Raw genomic sequence first — 17,236 nt, 5'->3', positions numbered from 1 at the left:
GCTCTAGAGTTTACGGGAGTCATTTCTGCATTTCTTTTATGTGTGGTTGAGATTCCTGCGCCCTTATGGCTGTAAGCCATGGTTTATGGCTGAAGCACGTGTGAAGCAACCACTTTGGCTTGTAGTGTTGGTGTGGTGAAGGCATTGGGCCAGCCCATGAGTTCCGCCCCTGCCTTAAGCCAGGTCAGTGCTCTTGGGCCAGTCGCTTTCTCTAAGCCCTAGGAAGGAGCAATGGCAAACCATTCCTGAAAAATCTTGCCAAGGAAACTGCTGTGACTTGTCAGTTGCTCAGAGTCAGCCCTGACTTGAAGGCGCACACGCTACATTATGCCAGAGCTAGGTGGTAGAACTCTTGACGAATTGGTCTAGATTAAAACGTTTGATTTTAAAATGGTTGTTTTATTCAGGGGCTGGGAGAGATTAGCAGATGTTTCCTAATAGGCGGCAATCACGAGTCAGGAGGTAAATCATTTTCCAATGATCATGTGGAAAAATAAGGCAGAAGAGAATGCAAATCTGTCAACAGCCTAGGAGATTTGGGGCCAACTCCCTGCATTTCCTGAGATGCTTCTCTCAGCAGGATCCCTAGCAGAAGGACAGCGGCGGACGCAGAGGCCGAGGCTGACATGGCAGCTCAGGAAGGAGCTCAGCTCCAGCCTCACTCTCATTCTTCACTTTTGTGCTGCCCGTGGCCAGGTGGAGGTAAAGCGAGGAGGAGGAGGAGGAGGAGGAAAGGCAGGACTTTCAGAATCCTCTCCATCAGGAAGGCGTGGAGTCTTGATAATAAGCGATTTGGGGGACGGGGGGGGGGGGGTTGATACTTGAAGAGAGCAGACATTTCTGCCTGTTGCACCAGATCTGAGAGGGTGGGCAGCTCCAGGTCCCCTTGGTGCAACCCTTTGGGATTGAGCAGGTACGCCTAATCTGCACCTATAGAACCACCTCAAACCTTTTGCCCATCCTTAGGATCAGGATGCTCTCACAATGCTACACGGGGCTTTGGATTTGCTTCTTTGCATTGGGATATTTTTTATTTTGGTTATGGGTTTTTGTTTTCTGTACTGATTACTTAAAGGAAGGAGACGTACAAAAATTCTAAATAAATGTGTGTCAGCCTTTCGTGCTGAAGGGGCTACGGCCCTGGCTGACTTAGGAAAAGGGCCAAAAGAGGCCGAGATGCTCCAAGGCACTGGATCGCTTAGGATTCCTCTCCTTCCTTTGCCCCTCCCTTCTCACCCTCTGCCTTCCTTGGGTCCAGGGCTCTGAGGGATAAACCCTCCCTGCCTCCAGCTGTGCCTGTCCATGCTCTTCCAAAGCCAGGAAGACCAGCAGGATGACCCCCTTTGCCTTTCAGAGGGTTAGGGTAGTTGCTACCCTACTGTAATCCTGTTAAGTTGCTTCAACTAACTCTGTTAGTTAGTTAACTAACCCTGTTAGTTGCTCAAAGCTGCCACAAGCGGGAAGGCTTGTGGCAGCTTGAAGCAACCTCTGCCCCCAGCGCCAGCCATCTTTAAAGACCTTGCTTGCTGCTTGTAACGCCCCAGCTGCCCCTCCTGATCTCTGTTCTGACACACAAAGCAAACAATAAAATCCCAGAGCATCGGGCAATGGCCAGAAATAAAAACTGGCAGTAAACAAACTGCTCCTCCCCCCCCCCCCAAAAAAAAAAACCTATTGCCCAGGAACGGGGTTTCCGCTGCTGGAGAGGTCCCTGACAAAAAGAGAGCGGTGCTTTCTGAGCCCAGCAAGTGGTCTCCCTTCTACCTGCTGGGCTCCACCCAGAGCTACACTCTGCACCCACAGCAAGCTCTTTATTCTTGTCCCGGCGGCTGCCTCTCATTGGACCCGAGGCAGAGACTGAATGGGAGGGGTTCAGGAGCTGCTGGTGTGTCTTTTGGATTCCGTCTGTGCGATTCCACACACCCAAGACCCTCGGCTGTGGCAAAAGGGTCAGGCAGGCAGTTAGCTCAGCAGTGGAGCTGGCCCTGCACCAGCCCCCCCTCTTGGCAGCTTAGGCCAAGCACAAGTTACTCCGATGAGTCTTGATGGGAGCCCAGCCACAAGGATCACCTCTAAACAGGAGGTCTTTCAAAAGGCCAATGGCAACTTTCACTTTGTGGGCCGGCTCCAGCAGGAAAAATGCCACCAGCCCTTTTCCTCCATGCTTAACTCCTTTGTCCGGATGTTCTGGACTGTTAGGCCAGGCAAAGGCAGGTGGAAGAACGCCGAGAGCCCCGAAGGTTTGAAGACTGCATCATTCCTCTTGAAAGAACCAAGGAACGTTCAACCTCAGCCCATCGCAGAGGGCAGAGTAGGGGAAACAGGAGGCAGAAGCATTCTGAATAGCAACCACGCCATCATCCTAGTGCAGCGACCCCCAACCTTTTGGGCACCAGAACCGGTTCCTAGGAGAGAGGTATTCCCACGGACCGGAGGGAGCAAGGTTTGGCACGCTGCCGGCATCCTGCGGGTGGACTTTGCTTGTTGGTGTGGCCCAGTTTCTGGCCTGCTGCGGACCAGTGCTGGTCCACAGACCGTGTCTTGGGGAACCCTGTTTTAGTGAGTAAATTTTGCAATAAATAAATATATTGACAATTCCACAACCCCTCCTTTTCGATAATTCATATTGAGTACAAACACACACACACACAAAAGTTGGGGGCGTCACCTTTATTTAAGAAAAAAAGCAACTGATTGATACAACTGACTGGCTGGAGCGGTAGGACGGGACGTGGGGGCTGGTCTCTACTTCACATGCCTAGTTTTCATTTGGCTGAGTATATTCCAGTATCATATGACAGCATGGTTTTAATTATTTCTTACATTTATCTTTAAGATCAGTTTCTAATTTTGCTATTATGTCGCTTAGGGAATATTTAAATGACATTTAGCTCAATTGAAAAAGAAAGCAAAAATGGTACTCATTAGGCAAATCAGGTTTTCTATGGGGTGGTCCCACTGCAGCATCAAAGCCTTCCAAACGTAAAAGTCACTTAATTTTGCCCAATCAAGGGGGGGGGGGGGGAGAAATAAAACATTTCCTCTTGAATTGTTTGTATTGAGGAAGACTGAATTGCATGCAGCCAGCTAATGGGGCCTTTCATCACACCCATAAGCAGCACCTTTGACTTCCCAATTTCAGCCTTGCAAAATGAGCCCATGAGGAGCCAGCTCAGAAGGGGAAAGATGAGGCCTCTCCATCCACGAATTATTTATCTTTGCCATGGAATCATATTCAAGCACACAGGCTTCAAATCTTCCTCTAATGATGATGTTACCTAGTTTGGTAAGGAAACCTCTGCAAGGAAATAGCCAAGCTTGGAGAGCACCAAGGACCCCCAGTTCAACCCTGAGCTTCTGTTTCACCTTCCTCTAAGTCCAAGCAGACCTCCTTCTGGGGGAGCCCTCAGTGCTCCCTTAGCAGAGGCTGCCCGCTCAAAGGGCCCATTCAGAACCCAGCAAAGCTGAAGGTTGCCATTGCATTTTGCTCCAGTGACCATTCTCCAGCCCTCCTCCTCTGCCAGCAAGGAGCGGCGGGGGAGCGAGTCCCTTCTGCGGGCGGAGGAAGATGGGCTGAGCACCCAAGCAGCCCCCCCCCCCCCGGTTGCGCCGCTGCGCTTCGCCCCGCAAGCCAATCGGCTCAGGGGCGCAGGGTGGCACCTCTGCAGCGCGCTGGAGAGACGGATGGCGGCGGTCTAGTTCGGGAGCGAAGCCGTCGGGGGACTCCACTCTCCGGCCAGGCGCATCTTCCCGCGCTCCTTGGCGAACTTTCCGCGAGGCAGATGCCCCGCCGCCGCGCCCCGACCGTCCCCGCTATCCGGCGCCCAGACCGCGAGGCCCCGCGGGGTTCCCGAACCCTCTGGAGCGCCAGGCGAAGCGGCCCCGCGAGGCGCGGAGCCCCCTCCTCGGGCGTCCCTGTCTTACCTGGGCCGACGGCAATGGCAGCGCTCCCTCCGATGTCGAACCACGGCCAGGAGTGCAGCGGCCCCGCGCACAGGGCGCTCTCGGAGGCCAAGGTGGAGCGCATGGCGGGCGGTGGCGGTGCGCTGGGCCTGCTCGGCTGGTTGCTCTGCCGGTGGCTCTACCGGGCGCCCCTTCCGCTAGCCGCCTCCCGTCGGGGTCAGGCCGCTCCTCGACGCCGAGCAGCAGCAGCGCGTCGCCTCTGCCCAAGCAGCCACTGGCCAAGGCCGCCCGGCCCCCGCTATTTATGGCGCCGCCCGCGAAGCAAACGGACGGCCAGGGGGCGGAAGCGAGCTAGCCCCTCCCCTGTCTGTCGGGCCAGGGACCCCCGCACCCTTCCCGGCTGGCCGGCCGACGGTCGTGGCCGGAGCCGCGCCCTCGCCCGCCGGGTGCATGGCCGCGTCCTGGTCAGCGCGGGGCAGGGGCGACCGGGCAGCCTTGCCCTCGGATCCGGCACGCGGAGCCCTCTCCTGGCTGGGCTGGCGGAGGGCGGGGAGCGGGCGGGAGGCCTGTGCCTGACCCTCGGCTTGCGAGCTCGCCCGCTGCTCCGTGGCCAAGGCGGTCCGGCCACTCCCGCCCAAACCCGGTTTTCCAGCCCCCCCCCCCCGTCCCTTCCCAGGTTTTTTTGCGGGGTCTGCCCTTCCTCAGCGGAGAAAGAGGCAGCCTGGCCGCTCCGACCTTGGCCGCGGGAACCAAACTCTGCAGGAGCTCTTCAGCGGCCGCCGCCACCTTCATCTCCTCATCTGAGCTTGCATGAAAAGGCCTTGCATTAGGCTTAGAGACGCTGCAGTCGCCATTACACCTGGGCCTACATTGTTCTGTTTGGAGTACAAAACTCTGCCTATTAAAATTGTTCAAATCACTGATTAAAAAACCGTTTAGGGCCAAATGCCTGCATTTGGTGGACACAGGAGCCTTCCCCAAGCCGTTAGAGAGAGAAGTGAGGAAAGGGGGGGGGGGTCACTTGTTGCTCAGCCGATGATGCAGGGCAGCAGGCAGGTCAGAAAGCACCCAAGTCTGTTTCTCAGGCAGGTGAATCCCACTCAGGCGTTTTTTGTTTACTCTTGTCAATCCCTCATGTCAGGTATGCAGATCTGCCCAGAAGGACTGAAGGCTTGGGACACTGTACACGCGTATTGCACAAGAGGCCACACTTGATACAGCAGGACTCGCTTCTGAGTAAACATCCTTGTTTCCCATAGCAGCTTTACACCTGTTAGACCAGTGCTGGGGGACTCCAAAACAAAACAGCAGAGGCTCCTGTAACCTCCAGCTGGATAGTGCAGAGGGTCTGGTGCGCTTTGGGCTTTGCCCCAAAAGAGCCGCTCTGAAAGGTCTCAGGCCTTTGACTCAGTTTCCATCCTTCTAGGGTTCTTTCACTTTCTTGGAGGAGGAGGGTTCACTTCTAAGCACATGGGGAGGGGGGGTAAGCCTCCAGGGAGGGGAACTTCCTTTGGCACAGACTTGGGAACAGGACTCCCAGGAACCAGGAGTGCCAACAGAGCCCGTTAGCCTCATCAGATGGCCCGCTTAATCTCCCCCAACTGCCTGCTGAGCTCAGTGGGATTCAGGGTTGCCTCTCCTTTGTCCCCATTCATTTTGCGCTCCTTTTCTGCTCCTGACTCAGTTAATTTGCCTCAACCTGAAGAGGTCTGGCCTTGCCCGGTTCTGGAGTGGGCTGGCACTTTGCAATCTAGCTTGCAGCTTTTCCTGGTGATTTCTTACCCAGAGTTACCTAGATGGGTGGCCTATAAATTGTGTAAATAAATAAATAATAGCAGCTCCGTTGTGACTGCTACTCATCTGCAGTCAAGGCTAGAGCATCCATCCTCAGGCCTGGGGAGAGAGAGCACTGAGGACCAATGCAGAGAGGGCTCAGGAATCGGCTGGCAAGGGGAGAATGGATCTACTACTGAATTGCTGCCAAACCCACTTGCTTAATTGAGTCCTACTGCTCTATATTTGGACTCTCAACCAACCAGCTTGGCCCCATATCCGCTTTTAAGAGTGCCAAGCGGAGGGGTCTGCCCGAGGGAGCTGAGGCGGCACCCTTCTGGTAGAGGCTCAGGGTGCCTTAAGTCTCCACAGGTTTTGCTCCCTGTGTGGCTTTTCTCCAGACAGATAAGCCTGCTGAAGCCCCGCCCTTTCTCAGAAGCCGGCAGCTGCTGCCTGTTTCCCATCATAACCCTTATTCCAGTGGGATCAGCTTCCAAGACAAGATTTGAATCCTGGATTTAGGGAAAGAGATAGACATGCAAGGACCTTGTTTTCTTATCAGCCAATTTCAACAAACCCACAAGAGCAGATGCAGCCTCTGAGTAGGACCCCACAGTCACCCCTACGGCCAATCTGGCTGTTGGGTGCATTTTTTTGTACTGACGTTGCCAAATCCTTCAGGATCTCATGTATGTACGACTGGCGGGTCTCGGGTGTTAAAAAGCCAGTTTCAAAGAAGCTGGAATCATTGTAAAACAATCCAAAGCCAGGAGCTCAAGAAAGAGCAGCAAAATCCTAACCTACTGAGACCAGACAACCTGGCTAGAGAAGATGCCGAAAACGTCTGTTCAGCCACCCCGTTAGCAGTTCCGTTACAGAAGGGGCGGTTTCAGCTCAGGGCCGAAGAACTGACAGAGGTGCAGATGACTGGCGTTTCCGCAAACACTCCGTGCTTTTTATGAGAAGTGTTCCCCTCACAAGAGAAAGACCTTCATTTCGCACAAAACATACTGCAAACTGCTGTACTTTTTGACCTCTTGTTATGTGCCATCGAGTCAGTATCTACCCTTAGCAGCCACACAGATGTTCTCTGTAATGATCTGTCACCAACCTGGTCTTTCTGCCCAAAATTAACATCTGAGATTCCAGCTAAGCCAGAGGAGCCACACAGTGTCCCAGCTGCAGCTGGGCCTGGTACTGTGGGCGGGACTAGCTGGAATCTGGCTCAAGCCCTGCCCTGCCCTGCTCCTGCTGTCTTCAGCTCAGGGCTCTAGTCCTACACGGATGGAGACGCCAACGGTCCCCTCCCCCGCCTCTTTAGGCAAAGACACACCAACAGCAGAAGGACCACCTGGTTAGCTGGGCATGTCAAGGAAATTAATCTGGCTGGTCCAGAGAGACTTTTATTACAGAATAGGCATACAATGAAACAGGGCTATGTAAACCAAAACACAATTAAAACTACGTAGTTAATTTAACCATTTGAAACTCCAAGTATAGGAGAAGCTTAGAGAAAATCCTCCTAAGCAAGTCCCGTTGGCAGATGCCGGTGGGATCATTTTCTGTAGGAAACCTGGCTACAGTGTTTGATAAGACAAGCTGGAATAAGCAGCGACTGCCACTCTACATCAGAACCATTTAAATGAAAATGACTTGCAGACGGTGCCTGAAAAAGCATAACGCAGTGGAATGACAGTTCCTGGAGTTTACAGCAAAGACGGTGGTCTTCCTAGATCCCTGCTTGGCTTTGCAGGTAACAGAGGCACTAAACTGATGGATAAAAGTGAAAGACGCCTGGAAGCCATCAGAAGTTAGAAAACATCTACAGCTGTCAATGGAGTGAGGTGGGCGCAGATAACCTCTGCAGACTCAAGTCAGGAGGACTTGCCATCCATTATGTAGTAGCGATACATCAAGCCCAGAACCAAGGCTCCCAGGATAGGGATCAGCCAGACTGTCCAGATGCTGAGGAACAAGGGAGAAAGAGAAGGTGTGAGCCACATTTCCGTGATTCCAGCTTTCAGAACTTCTGACTACTACATACAAGATGGAGACGAAGGTGAAGTACCCCCAAGGACATCTGCGTACAGTAACATCTTGGCCATAATTCTCATAATCAAGTTCTAGCAACTGAAATTCACAAGAAGGCTCAGGCCAGCCTTTTCTGTTCCTCTTCAGAGTTGCAGCTGCTGTATTTCAGTTTCTTAGCACAAATGCATTCTGGGGCAACATGGCCTTTTCTGCACAGTTCAGCCAAACTATGGGGTCACATGTTCCAGATACCAACACTTGTTAAAAAATTTCCTACTTCACGGCACAGCATTATGATGGCCAGCAGTTAAAGATTGCCAAAGGAAATTCTCTTAAAGTTACCAGAGAAATGTAAAACGTGTTTTCATTTGCATTAGTCCTACTGTAAGGGTCTAATGTAAGTGCCAGCTATAAGATGCCAACTATAAGATTCCTCTCTTTGCCACCACCAGGGAGATAGATTTCACTAGCTACACATTGCCTGGAAGCCTTCCAATTGAAGCAGGACGACACACATTTCCAGAGGCTGCTCTGAAAGCCAAAAGGAGCACATTTCTTTGATTTACAATATTGTCAGAATACTGTACCTTGACTCATGGAATGGGCTTGGAACCTGGGGAGATAAAAGGCACATCCTTGTGTTAAGTTGACAATTGCTCAGAGAGCCAGAAAGCTCTTCCCATCTTTTTCACTTCCTGGGGAGAAGGGGGTGTCTTAGTTTCCTTCCCCTGGTCCACCCCCCCCTTTATTCAGACAGAGGCTGACAGTAGGTCACCATGTCCCATCACTCTCCACAACAGGCAAAGGGGGCTTTCCTAAAGTAGAATGACAACAGCTTGGCCTTCTTCAGAATCGGGGGAGGGGGGGAGAAAATAAAGGGGGTTAGCCTAAGGGAAGGAGTGGTCTGAGCAACAAAGAAAAGATTCAAAAGACAGTGCTGTGAGTTGTTAATGAGTCCCTTACTGACCCTCCTGCAAAGGTGTAAATGTAGGGCCTCCTGAGGAAGCCTGCCCAAAGCAGCATGGCTGTTCCCAGGCAAAAGTTCTCAGCGGGGTGTGAAGAAAAGCTAACTGTCAAGTTACACCTAACTCCCTAATGGGACTCAACGTAGCTCACCTCATCCTTTCTTTGGCCCACGGCCCTGTCTGTCCTACCAGATCTAAGGAGTTTATAGGAAGATCTCCTCCTTGCACAAAGACATTCAGATGCTGTCTCTTTGGCCAAAAGGCAGCAAGTTACCCAAACAGAAGCTAATCACCTGTAGTGCTGCCGGCCTTGCTAGGTTGGTGCAAGAAAATGCCAAGAGAAGCTGCACTGCTTCCCTTTGATTGACAGCAGGACAATGCAAAGGGTGGGGATGGTGAAGGAGAAGTCGGGGGCACGGGGTGGGAGGCGCAGCCAGAACCCCAGAGATCGCTTCTCCATTCAAGGTTTCAATTGTTAAGATCCACAGCAGTCTAGAGCTCATGACATTATTTGTTGTGGACGTGAGCGAAGAAGAAAACTGTTTCCAGTTTGCCCTGTGTGTAGATGACCCAGCGAATCACATTTCAGTTATTTGCAGAAAAATAAAAGCTGTGCCAGTCAAAAACAGTCTATTTTTTCAAAGGAAAACAAAAGAGCTTTTAGGAATAATTTATTTCTTTGGGATGTTACAACAGGAGAGGCCGTCAAAGCAAACCCCAAGATAGGACAATGACAGCTCAGACAAAATTCCTTTCTTTTTCAGCCCAAATAATGGCTGATTTTCTGAAAAGCTATGTGGCTTGGACCCGGATATGTCACTCTGCTCACACCCATCCCCCAAAAGGCTAGGGAAAAGTACAAAGGAAGGAGCCACAGTCTGCATTCACCAGGTGAGTCAACAGCCTTTCACTGTAGGAAAAACGACCACGTTGGTAGGAAGAATGGAGACCTAAGCCGAGATGAGATGAAAAGATGAGACGTTTCCAGAGAAGAGCAAGTCCTGAAACCCAAGCCAGACCTTGGGAAGGATGAATGGCGCAGAATGGCTGGATGGGGCGGATGCTAAGTGGCTTCAGAAAGGGAGGCCCAGGCAACCTTCTGAGATGACTGGCCAGAAAGGCCCCAGCCGAACAAACAGAAACTCACTGCGTCAAACAGATAATCCCACTCCAAGAGCAGTAAGACAATTAAGTCAGAGACACATTTTTGGGCTGCTATTCATCACAGATAATGGACGTGAACAGGAGGGGGAGGGGGAGAGGGTAAATGTAGATGCCTTTATGGGAAACCGAGGTTTGTATCAAAGTTGGTTTGATACGTTTTCACGACCAAAGCATCCTGCTGCTCAAACCTGGAGCAGAAAGCACTCCAGTTCCCTTATACCACATGCTGCAAAGCAAGCCTAAGTCTGTCCTTTATGACTCCATATATGGTGCAGTCAGAAAACAAGCCAACTAGGTAACCAATTTAAGCAAGTTGTGCAAACACGGCCACTGTTTCCTTCTCCTCCTGCCTTTCTCCCCTGGGCCTCGTGCATGAAATTGCTAGGAGGTTTGGCCCTTCGCAGTCACAGGCAGTGCTCTGGACACTCCTGCTGGACACAGGTTCCCCCCAGACTGGAAGGCACCCCCCTAGAGACCCTGGGCCTGACACAGCACTTGAGGGGGCCAACATTTTCAGAAGGTGAGAAATGCCACTTCAGAGCACTCTGCAGTCAGCCCTTCCATCTTCCCACCTTCCCCAGAGGCAACGAACCAAAGACACAGCAAGGGGAAGATTTATGCTGCAGTGATTCAGATAGGAAAACTGTGGGAGCAGTTCAACGGTGGACCTAATGTCCAAGGGATGGGGCAGGATGTTCAAGGAGATTTCTGCCCCAGCTGGAGGAGCGTGCTGACTTCAAGGCAACAGGTGGGAAGGGCTGCCATTCAGAAGCTGGGCCTGCGGGCAGGTCACCTGGTGAAGGGCAGGTCACCTGGAAAGGCGGCACATTCAGGAAGTGGCTGAGATGCCTGCCTTGCTCCCAGAAGAAGCCACCTGTCTCCACATTTCCCTAGGAGCCGTTACTGGGAAGAAACATCCATGGCAGAACTGGAAGTACGTTGCCTTTCAATTCCATTCCTTGTTGCTAGTCCAGAAGGACAGACAGACAAAGCACTTTGTGGGGGTGGAACGAAAGCAGAATCGCCACCGTGCCTTGCTTCCCGTGACAGGATAGGGCCACCTTGCAAACAGCTGGCCATCAACTGAAAGGCAGCCAGTCTTAACCAAATCCCACCCAAGGGGCCTCCAAGAGATTGCCAGCTACAGTCACGTCAAAGGCAACCTTTAAAGTAATTCTGGTCTCCCCTTTTCTAACTCAAGCTGCATCATTACACCCTAGGCCTCTCCATAGGACTGACAGACGCAAGCATATTTGAATCTCAGCCTCTTCATCTTCCTGTCCCCATTGCAGGAGGTCCAATCTCAGGACATTTCCCCTAGTTTCGGCTAAAGCGTTTCTCAAAAAGCCCAAGTCAGGATTCGGGGCCTCTGAGTCATGCAAATATTGTTGGTTCTTTAAACTCACAGATCTGGCATTAGCTGAACATGCAGAAAGGGAGAAAGCAGGGAGGAAGGAGGGCAACGTGCAAGAGCAGCCCTTCGGTTAGGCCCGGCAAAGGAAGAAAAAACACACAGAGAAGACTGGCCTGCAAGGGGCTTTCCTGGGCTGAGAAGAGCCTCCAGAGGATCCACAACGGATCCCAAAGTGAAGGCAGGATTTGTTTGGGGAAACTTCTGGCTGTTACCAAAAAGGTTGCCACAAGGGAGGGTTGTGCAAAGGGGCAGATGGACTGCCTTGCAGAAGAGGAAAAGTAAAGGCAGCCAAGGGGTCAGTTCACCCTTCAGCCCCCCTGATTCGAGGGAGTGAGGAGAGCCCACAGCAGGGCTTTCGCATGGCCTGGGAGCCTTTCTGAGAGGCAGATATCAGAGCCCTGGGCTTCCCCCGCAGTCCAGGCTCTCTCACAGGTAAACCTCTCTTGTGCCTCTGAAAAAACAGGCCGAGAAGCGGGAAAACCCTGCAAAGCTTCTGGCCTCACAGGCTGCCAAGCCAGAACAAGGCAGGCCTATTTAGCCCAGTGCCCATTAAACTTCCAGCCCAAGGGACTTTATCCTTGCAGGAACAATGCCACCACCTCTGCTTCTCCCCCAGAATCACAAAGCACAGAAAGCCCCCCCTCCCCCCCCCGCAGAAAGGTTTACAGCCTCCAATATCGCTCATGGGGAGGGGCTCTTGTACAAGGCTGTTATCTCGCCCCTTGGAGAAATCAAGGCCACCCACTGCAGCTGGAAGTGGATGACTCTCTCGGGACAAGTTCAGTGAGCTGCAAGCTGGGACATCATGCTCATCCCAAGCCTTTGTTGACACAAGAAAGGGAGGGAGGGACAACATAGGACAATTACCAACTGGGCTGCAAGCTAAGCTGCCAAAAACTTTTATTCCCTTGCTGCAAAGGGCTGCACTCTCCTCACCACACGGCACTCTACCCAAAGGGAAGAGGTCACTCAGCTACTTCCACAGGAGGGCTACTCCACAGTGCCAGTGACTGTACAGGAGCTTAGCATGAGGCCTCCTCACACTCCCTCTGCTGCAAGACAGAGCAGTCAAGAGGAACCAGGAAGTCCCGGCTCCTCCAGCAAATGCCAAGTGCCTTACCCAAGGACCTCTGCCCCAGAGGACTTTCTCCTATTCCATCCCCTCAAGAGGCCCACCAAGATAAAAAGATAAAGTTCTTTCCTCTTGGAGGCCCTCAAGAGCTGGCAGTCAGAACTCTGCTGCCTCTGGACATGGGTCCAGTCTGCACAACAGTCCCCAAGTCCTTGGACAGTTTTCCTTCCAAGGTAGAAGACTGACAGGCGAGACCCCTTGCAAGACAGAAAGATGCTGCCTATGAAAAGACAAGCGGCTGACAACTCACGCATCAGTAGCCTTGTGCTCAGTGCCTTGATCCAAAGCATTCTGCCAGCAGTATAAGGGTAGTGCTCCCCCTCCCCCGCCCGCTCCTCATACCTCCACAGCATGCAACATCTCACTCAGCTGAAAACATGTTTCTGTTCTTACAGCATTTTTGCAAGTACTGAAGGATGCTTCCCTGTTAGAATAAAAAGGAAAACACACCACCAGGACTGGGCCTTACCTTGGAGGTCTCAGGTTTGCGATCATCCTATTGAGAAAAGGAGAAAGGAGGAAAGACTCTTGTTATACATCTGAGGAAAAGCATCAATTCAACGTAGAAAATCTACAAAAACGCATTGAAATCATATCTCTTCTTTCATCTAGGGTGATAACCACTGTTAAGGTCTTCGCTGCCCTGAAGAAAAAATGTCACCCAGAAAATGAAATGTCTTTTGATAAGAGAGGAAAAAGTCCTCTTCCAGTCATTTTTATATCCATGTCAGCTTAGCCGTTTTCTTTAGGATCCCTTTGGAGAGATGTGGGGAAGGCATCAAAGCTGGCGAGTGAGGCCGTCCTTCTCTCCTTGCTAAGCCTGACCTCACTTGCGTAACCTGCTTGTAACTCGCAAGGGAAACGGCCTGGCCTGCTAAACAGGACTCCTCAGATAAGCCAGGCAAAGGAAGACGGGTTCCCAGGACCATGGAAGCAGAGGGGCTCAGAGAAGCAGCTGCTCCCCAAGGAGAAAACCTTTCAGCACAAGTATCACAAGGACCCCAAATTTATTTTATGAATCAGACTTTACCGGATGGACCTCTCCTATGAGATACTGTTGGAGCATTTCTTTAGCATCCCGGGAGTGGCCAACATCTTCAAAGCTCTCTGTGGCATCTCTACCAGCTTGTTCAAGCAGAACCTTATCTCCACCTGGATGCTAAAAAAGGACAGAAAGTCTGAGAAAGGGGAGCAGCCAGAGAAAGAACAAGCCTTCCATTTAACAGTATAAAGAACTGGCAAGCAGTCAAGATTCTCCTCAGCGAGGAGCTAGGAATTTTTTTATCGTAAAGTAAAATCAGATGAAAGCAACAGGAGTTTTTTAAAGTACCCTTTTAAAGGCCTGCAGTCTATTAATGCAACCTTATTGAAGTTCTGGCCCTTTCAATTACACAGAAACTCTCTGAGGTAAATAAACATGTATGTGTCGTATTCTTTCTGGCAACTACCTTAAGGAAACCCATTGGCCAAGGGATGATGGCTTTCCCTTGGCTGACAGGAACTATCATCTCCATCAGCCAAGCACCTAGATAGATAGTCAATATTGCAAATATACACCGTATGGTCTCCTCTAGGCATCTAAATTTGTCCACCCAACTGTCCACAGAAATAGGGCCAGAACAAAGGATTCTGGGAGCTGTAATTCAGCCATGTAGACATGCCTTCCCATGCAGTTCTGGTTACTCAGGAAGGAGTTTGTTTTTCTTATCTCCGGCCAGATTAGCGCTGGTATGTTGAATACACTTCTGTTTCAGGAAATTTGCAAGGCTTCTGTGGCCTATTCTTGTCCCTAATATTTTGAGGGCGACAGCAACTCTTTATTCTGCTTGAGGCTTAGCTACTCAAGATTCTTCATCATTCCCAAGATGCTGGATGCCGGTAGGGGCTTTGGCAAGCAGGCTATCAGGCTGCCAGCCTCCACCGCAAAGCAAGGAGCGCAAGGGAAAGTCTTCTGCTCTGATGGCCAAATGCCCAGCATTAATCTTGGCTGGTTCCCTCAGGAAGATGGCAGGGATGGCCTCCCTGTGGCTGAACTGCTGCCCACTTAGGTTGATAATGGCAGGGCGGCAGGGCAAATGGCCTAGCATGCTGAGGCGGCTACGTATATGATATTTCCAACTGATGTTTGGCTTCCTGCTTACCCCCCTCTCCACCACCGCCCCCAGGGAGCAGATGCCATCAGTGACAGCAGTACAGAAGCCAGACAGCTTGTCGGGTCAGTAAGTGCAAAGCGGGCAAAACATGCCCAGACACACCCTCAGCACTGTGCAAGGAACCCTGCGTTGGATTTTGCTCCCAGGGTAAAACTCCTCCAAGGGTGAGGTAGGGAGCAGAGGTTAAAGGAATAATCTCTGATTGACGTCATTAGTTTCCCCCTGTGGCAAATTTCACATTTTTACCCAGAGAAATACAGAAAGTAGTGTGGACATAGGGGGAAGCAAGAAGACATTGACAGCACTCAATAAGAGCTCCATTTGCACCCTTTGCTATTGATCTCCCTTCTTCCCTTTGCTTCTCTGGTCCCTAAAGTGAAGGGTGCTTATCCCAAGACATTCAACCAACTCCCCTGCATTGCTCAGATTAAGCAATGACAAACTCTCGGGCTAATTTATTCATTTACATGATTCAATTTTGGTGCCACCAAACTCTGGGAAGCTCACAATGTAAGTTGACCTTGAATTTCTTAAGTTAACTTCCGGTTCACTGGAGGAGGCCAGGATGTCACAAGGAGTTCTATTCTTGCCACCTCCTTACAGGCTGTTCTTCCCAATGCCTTAAATAATCCAGCTCAACAAGAAGCATAATTGGATGTACAAAAAGATTGAGAAATTGGATTAATCAAGAGTCAAGGGATATTTCAGGCAATGTAATAATTTCCACTAGCATGCTGAGGTGGGGAGCATGTCATGCCCATTCAACTTTGCTTCCAAACTTCCAGCAAATGCAATTCAGTTCTGCCCTCCTGGCTCTGAGGTCTTGCAACCACTTAGGAGTGGCGAAAGCTCCAGAGCCAGCACCCAGAGCACTACAGGATCAAGGTAGTTTCTCCCTTCTCTGACCTCTGCCCTGCAAATATTCTAAACTCTCCCTGGGCACCTCCTGAGGACAACTATGATGCCCTCTTGACTGAGAGCTGACGGGCAGCAACCTTATATTATCCTCAGCACTATTTAAAGTATTTATTTACGCCCTTCAACACAGGAGTCAGTAAAAGAGGAAGTGAAGAAGAGGATTTGAAGTAAAACATGCTGATTAGGCGGCTCTACAGTTTGAGCAATCTGTGGACTGTTATGATAATTTTATTAGAGTTTCACCTTGTGATTAGCTGTATTCATGCCTGTAATATATTCAAACAAGAAGACAGTTGAAGACATTCCTACAAAGAAAGAAATAACACAAGGAGCTCTTGTGTCACTTGGGATTTCGGTTATATTGCTCTCCTTCCTTCAAGCGGCTGCACTGCCAGTGCTGGCTTGAACCTTCCGCTATACAGAATTTGCTGAGGTTCAACCATTTGAGTGTAAATAGAAGAACTCGCCACCGCCACTACCTCCGGGAGGCCTGCCTTGCAGCTGCTTGTGGAAGGGGCAGCCGGGCCGCTGCGGGGGCCAAAGAAACGGATCTCCCGGCACAGCGGCCTCCCCGCTCCAAGACGCCGGCGGCCCTCCGCGCCTCAGGAGCGCGGCCCGCTCAGCCGCCAAGTCGGCGCCTGAGGCCGACGGGCGCCAAACCCGGCAGTCCCACCGGAGGGGATGCGGGCGAGTCGCCTCCGGCCGCCGTCGCGCCCCCCACCTCGTCGAGGAAGCGGGTGACGTCATAGACGCGGTCGTGGATGACAAGCCAGGCCTCCCGGTCGCTGCTGCGCTTCGCCACTTCGGCCAAGGTGAAGAACGGGCCGGCCTCGGGCCTTGCACCGCCGCGCTCTCCGGCCGTCCCCATCCGCGCCTCGCCGCTGCCGCTCTCGGCCCGCGCGCGCCCCGCCGCCTGCCCTTCTGCCTTGGCCAATAGCAGCCGCGCGCGGGACCCCAGACAGCCAATCAGGCGTCGACGAACGGGTCTTCCGGGTGGAAGTGACGTTGAGCTGGATGGCCGCCGAGCTTTCTCCCTCGCGCGCCATGTTTTTTGGAGAGCGGCCGCGCCTCTTGCCCCCAGTGGGATTGGGGAGTTATGTAAATTAATACATATCTACATGACATTTTATCCCACTTTCTTCCAAAATGTATAACTCAAGGTTGCCAACATCTCCTGCTTCCCGCTTCCCCCACGACCACCACCCGCTGCAGTGAAGTGAGCGACTGGCCGCTTCCATGGTGAAAGGAAGCGTAGAACCCAAGTCTCCTGCTTTGTAGGCCGGCAATTTCCCCACTACACCATACTGGCTCTCCAGTTGGGCAGCAGGAGATAGGAATTAGCCTGCCAAATGAACCTTATTTTTGAAAAAGTGCTGGTGACCCAAAAGCCCGGATCTTAACGTTCTGCACGTGCCGGCTCTTTGTTAAGCACAATGGATAGGAAAGAAAGGAGGCCCAGTGGGCTCATAGATGAGAGAAGTATATGAACCACGAAGTATATTCAATTGTAAAAAAGGGTCTGATTATTCCCCAGGGACTGTCTTGCTTTCCTGTTCTTTGTTTAGTCAGTCACGGGAAATATTTTCGAAAGCCGTCATTTTCACAGGAAATGTGCGCTTCTCTTTATTTTCCAGTCAAGCGAGTTTGGCCACATGAGCTGGAGGCTAGCCCAGCAGCTTCTTCATTTATTTACCATCAAGTTACAGAGAGTTGGAATGGGGTGGAGATAACGATAGGCCAGAGATATACTATCACAATGCAGACCAATCTGCGTGATGGCTCC

General features: G+C 51.5%; 2 protein-coding genes across 6 annotated transcripts in view; both read right to left on the bottom strand.

The window, feature by feature from the left end:
- The window catches only part of NFAT5 (nuclear factor of activated T cells 5), a 48,489-nt gene extending 44,284 nt beyond the window's left edge, over positions 1-4,205 (bottom strand). For 3 of the 5 annotated variants that reach the window (XR_014176219.1, XM_081962972.1, XM_081962974.1), the window contains exon 1: positions 3,925-4,204. Coding sequence is in view for 4 of the 5 variants with exons in the window: in XM_081962972.1 (XP_081819098.1) it covers positions 3,925-4,027 (103 nt within the window). In the remaining variant the exon portion in view is untranslated. Of the gene's footprint in view, positions 1-3,924 lie in introns of all 5 variants that reach the window. The other 2 variants (XM_081962975.1, XM_081962976.1) reach the window with 1 other exon arrangement.
- A 2,854-nt stretch (positions 4,206-7,059) lies between these two features.
- Positions 7,060-16,435, bottom strand: CYB5B (cytochrome b5 type B). The gene is made up of 5 exons (XM_081963180.1): positions 16,175-16,435; positions 13,413-13,541; positions 12,852-12,878; positions 8,295-8,320; positions 7,060-7,641 (listed from the first exon to the last, which is right to left on the bottom strand). Exons 1-5 carry the CDS (start codon positions 16,319-16,321, stop codon positions 7,551-7,553), a joined length of 420 nt encoding a protein of 139 aa, XP_081819306.1. The 5' UTR covers positions 16,322-16,435; the 3' UTR covers positions 7,060-7,550.
- Positions 16,436-17,236: the final 801 nt, after the last annotated feature.

The sequence above is a fragment of the Natrix helvetica genome (assembly GCF_964273705.1).
Source record: "Natrix helvetica genome assembly, chromosome: 10".
Lineage (NCBI taxonomy): Eukaryota > Metazoa > Chordata > Lepidosauria > Squamata > Natricidae > Natrix > Natrix helvetica.
This window is presented reverse-complemented; position numbering and strand designations above follow the sequence as displayed.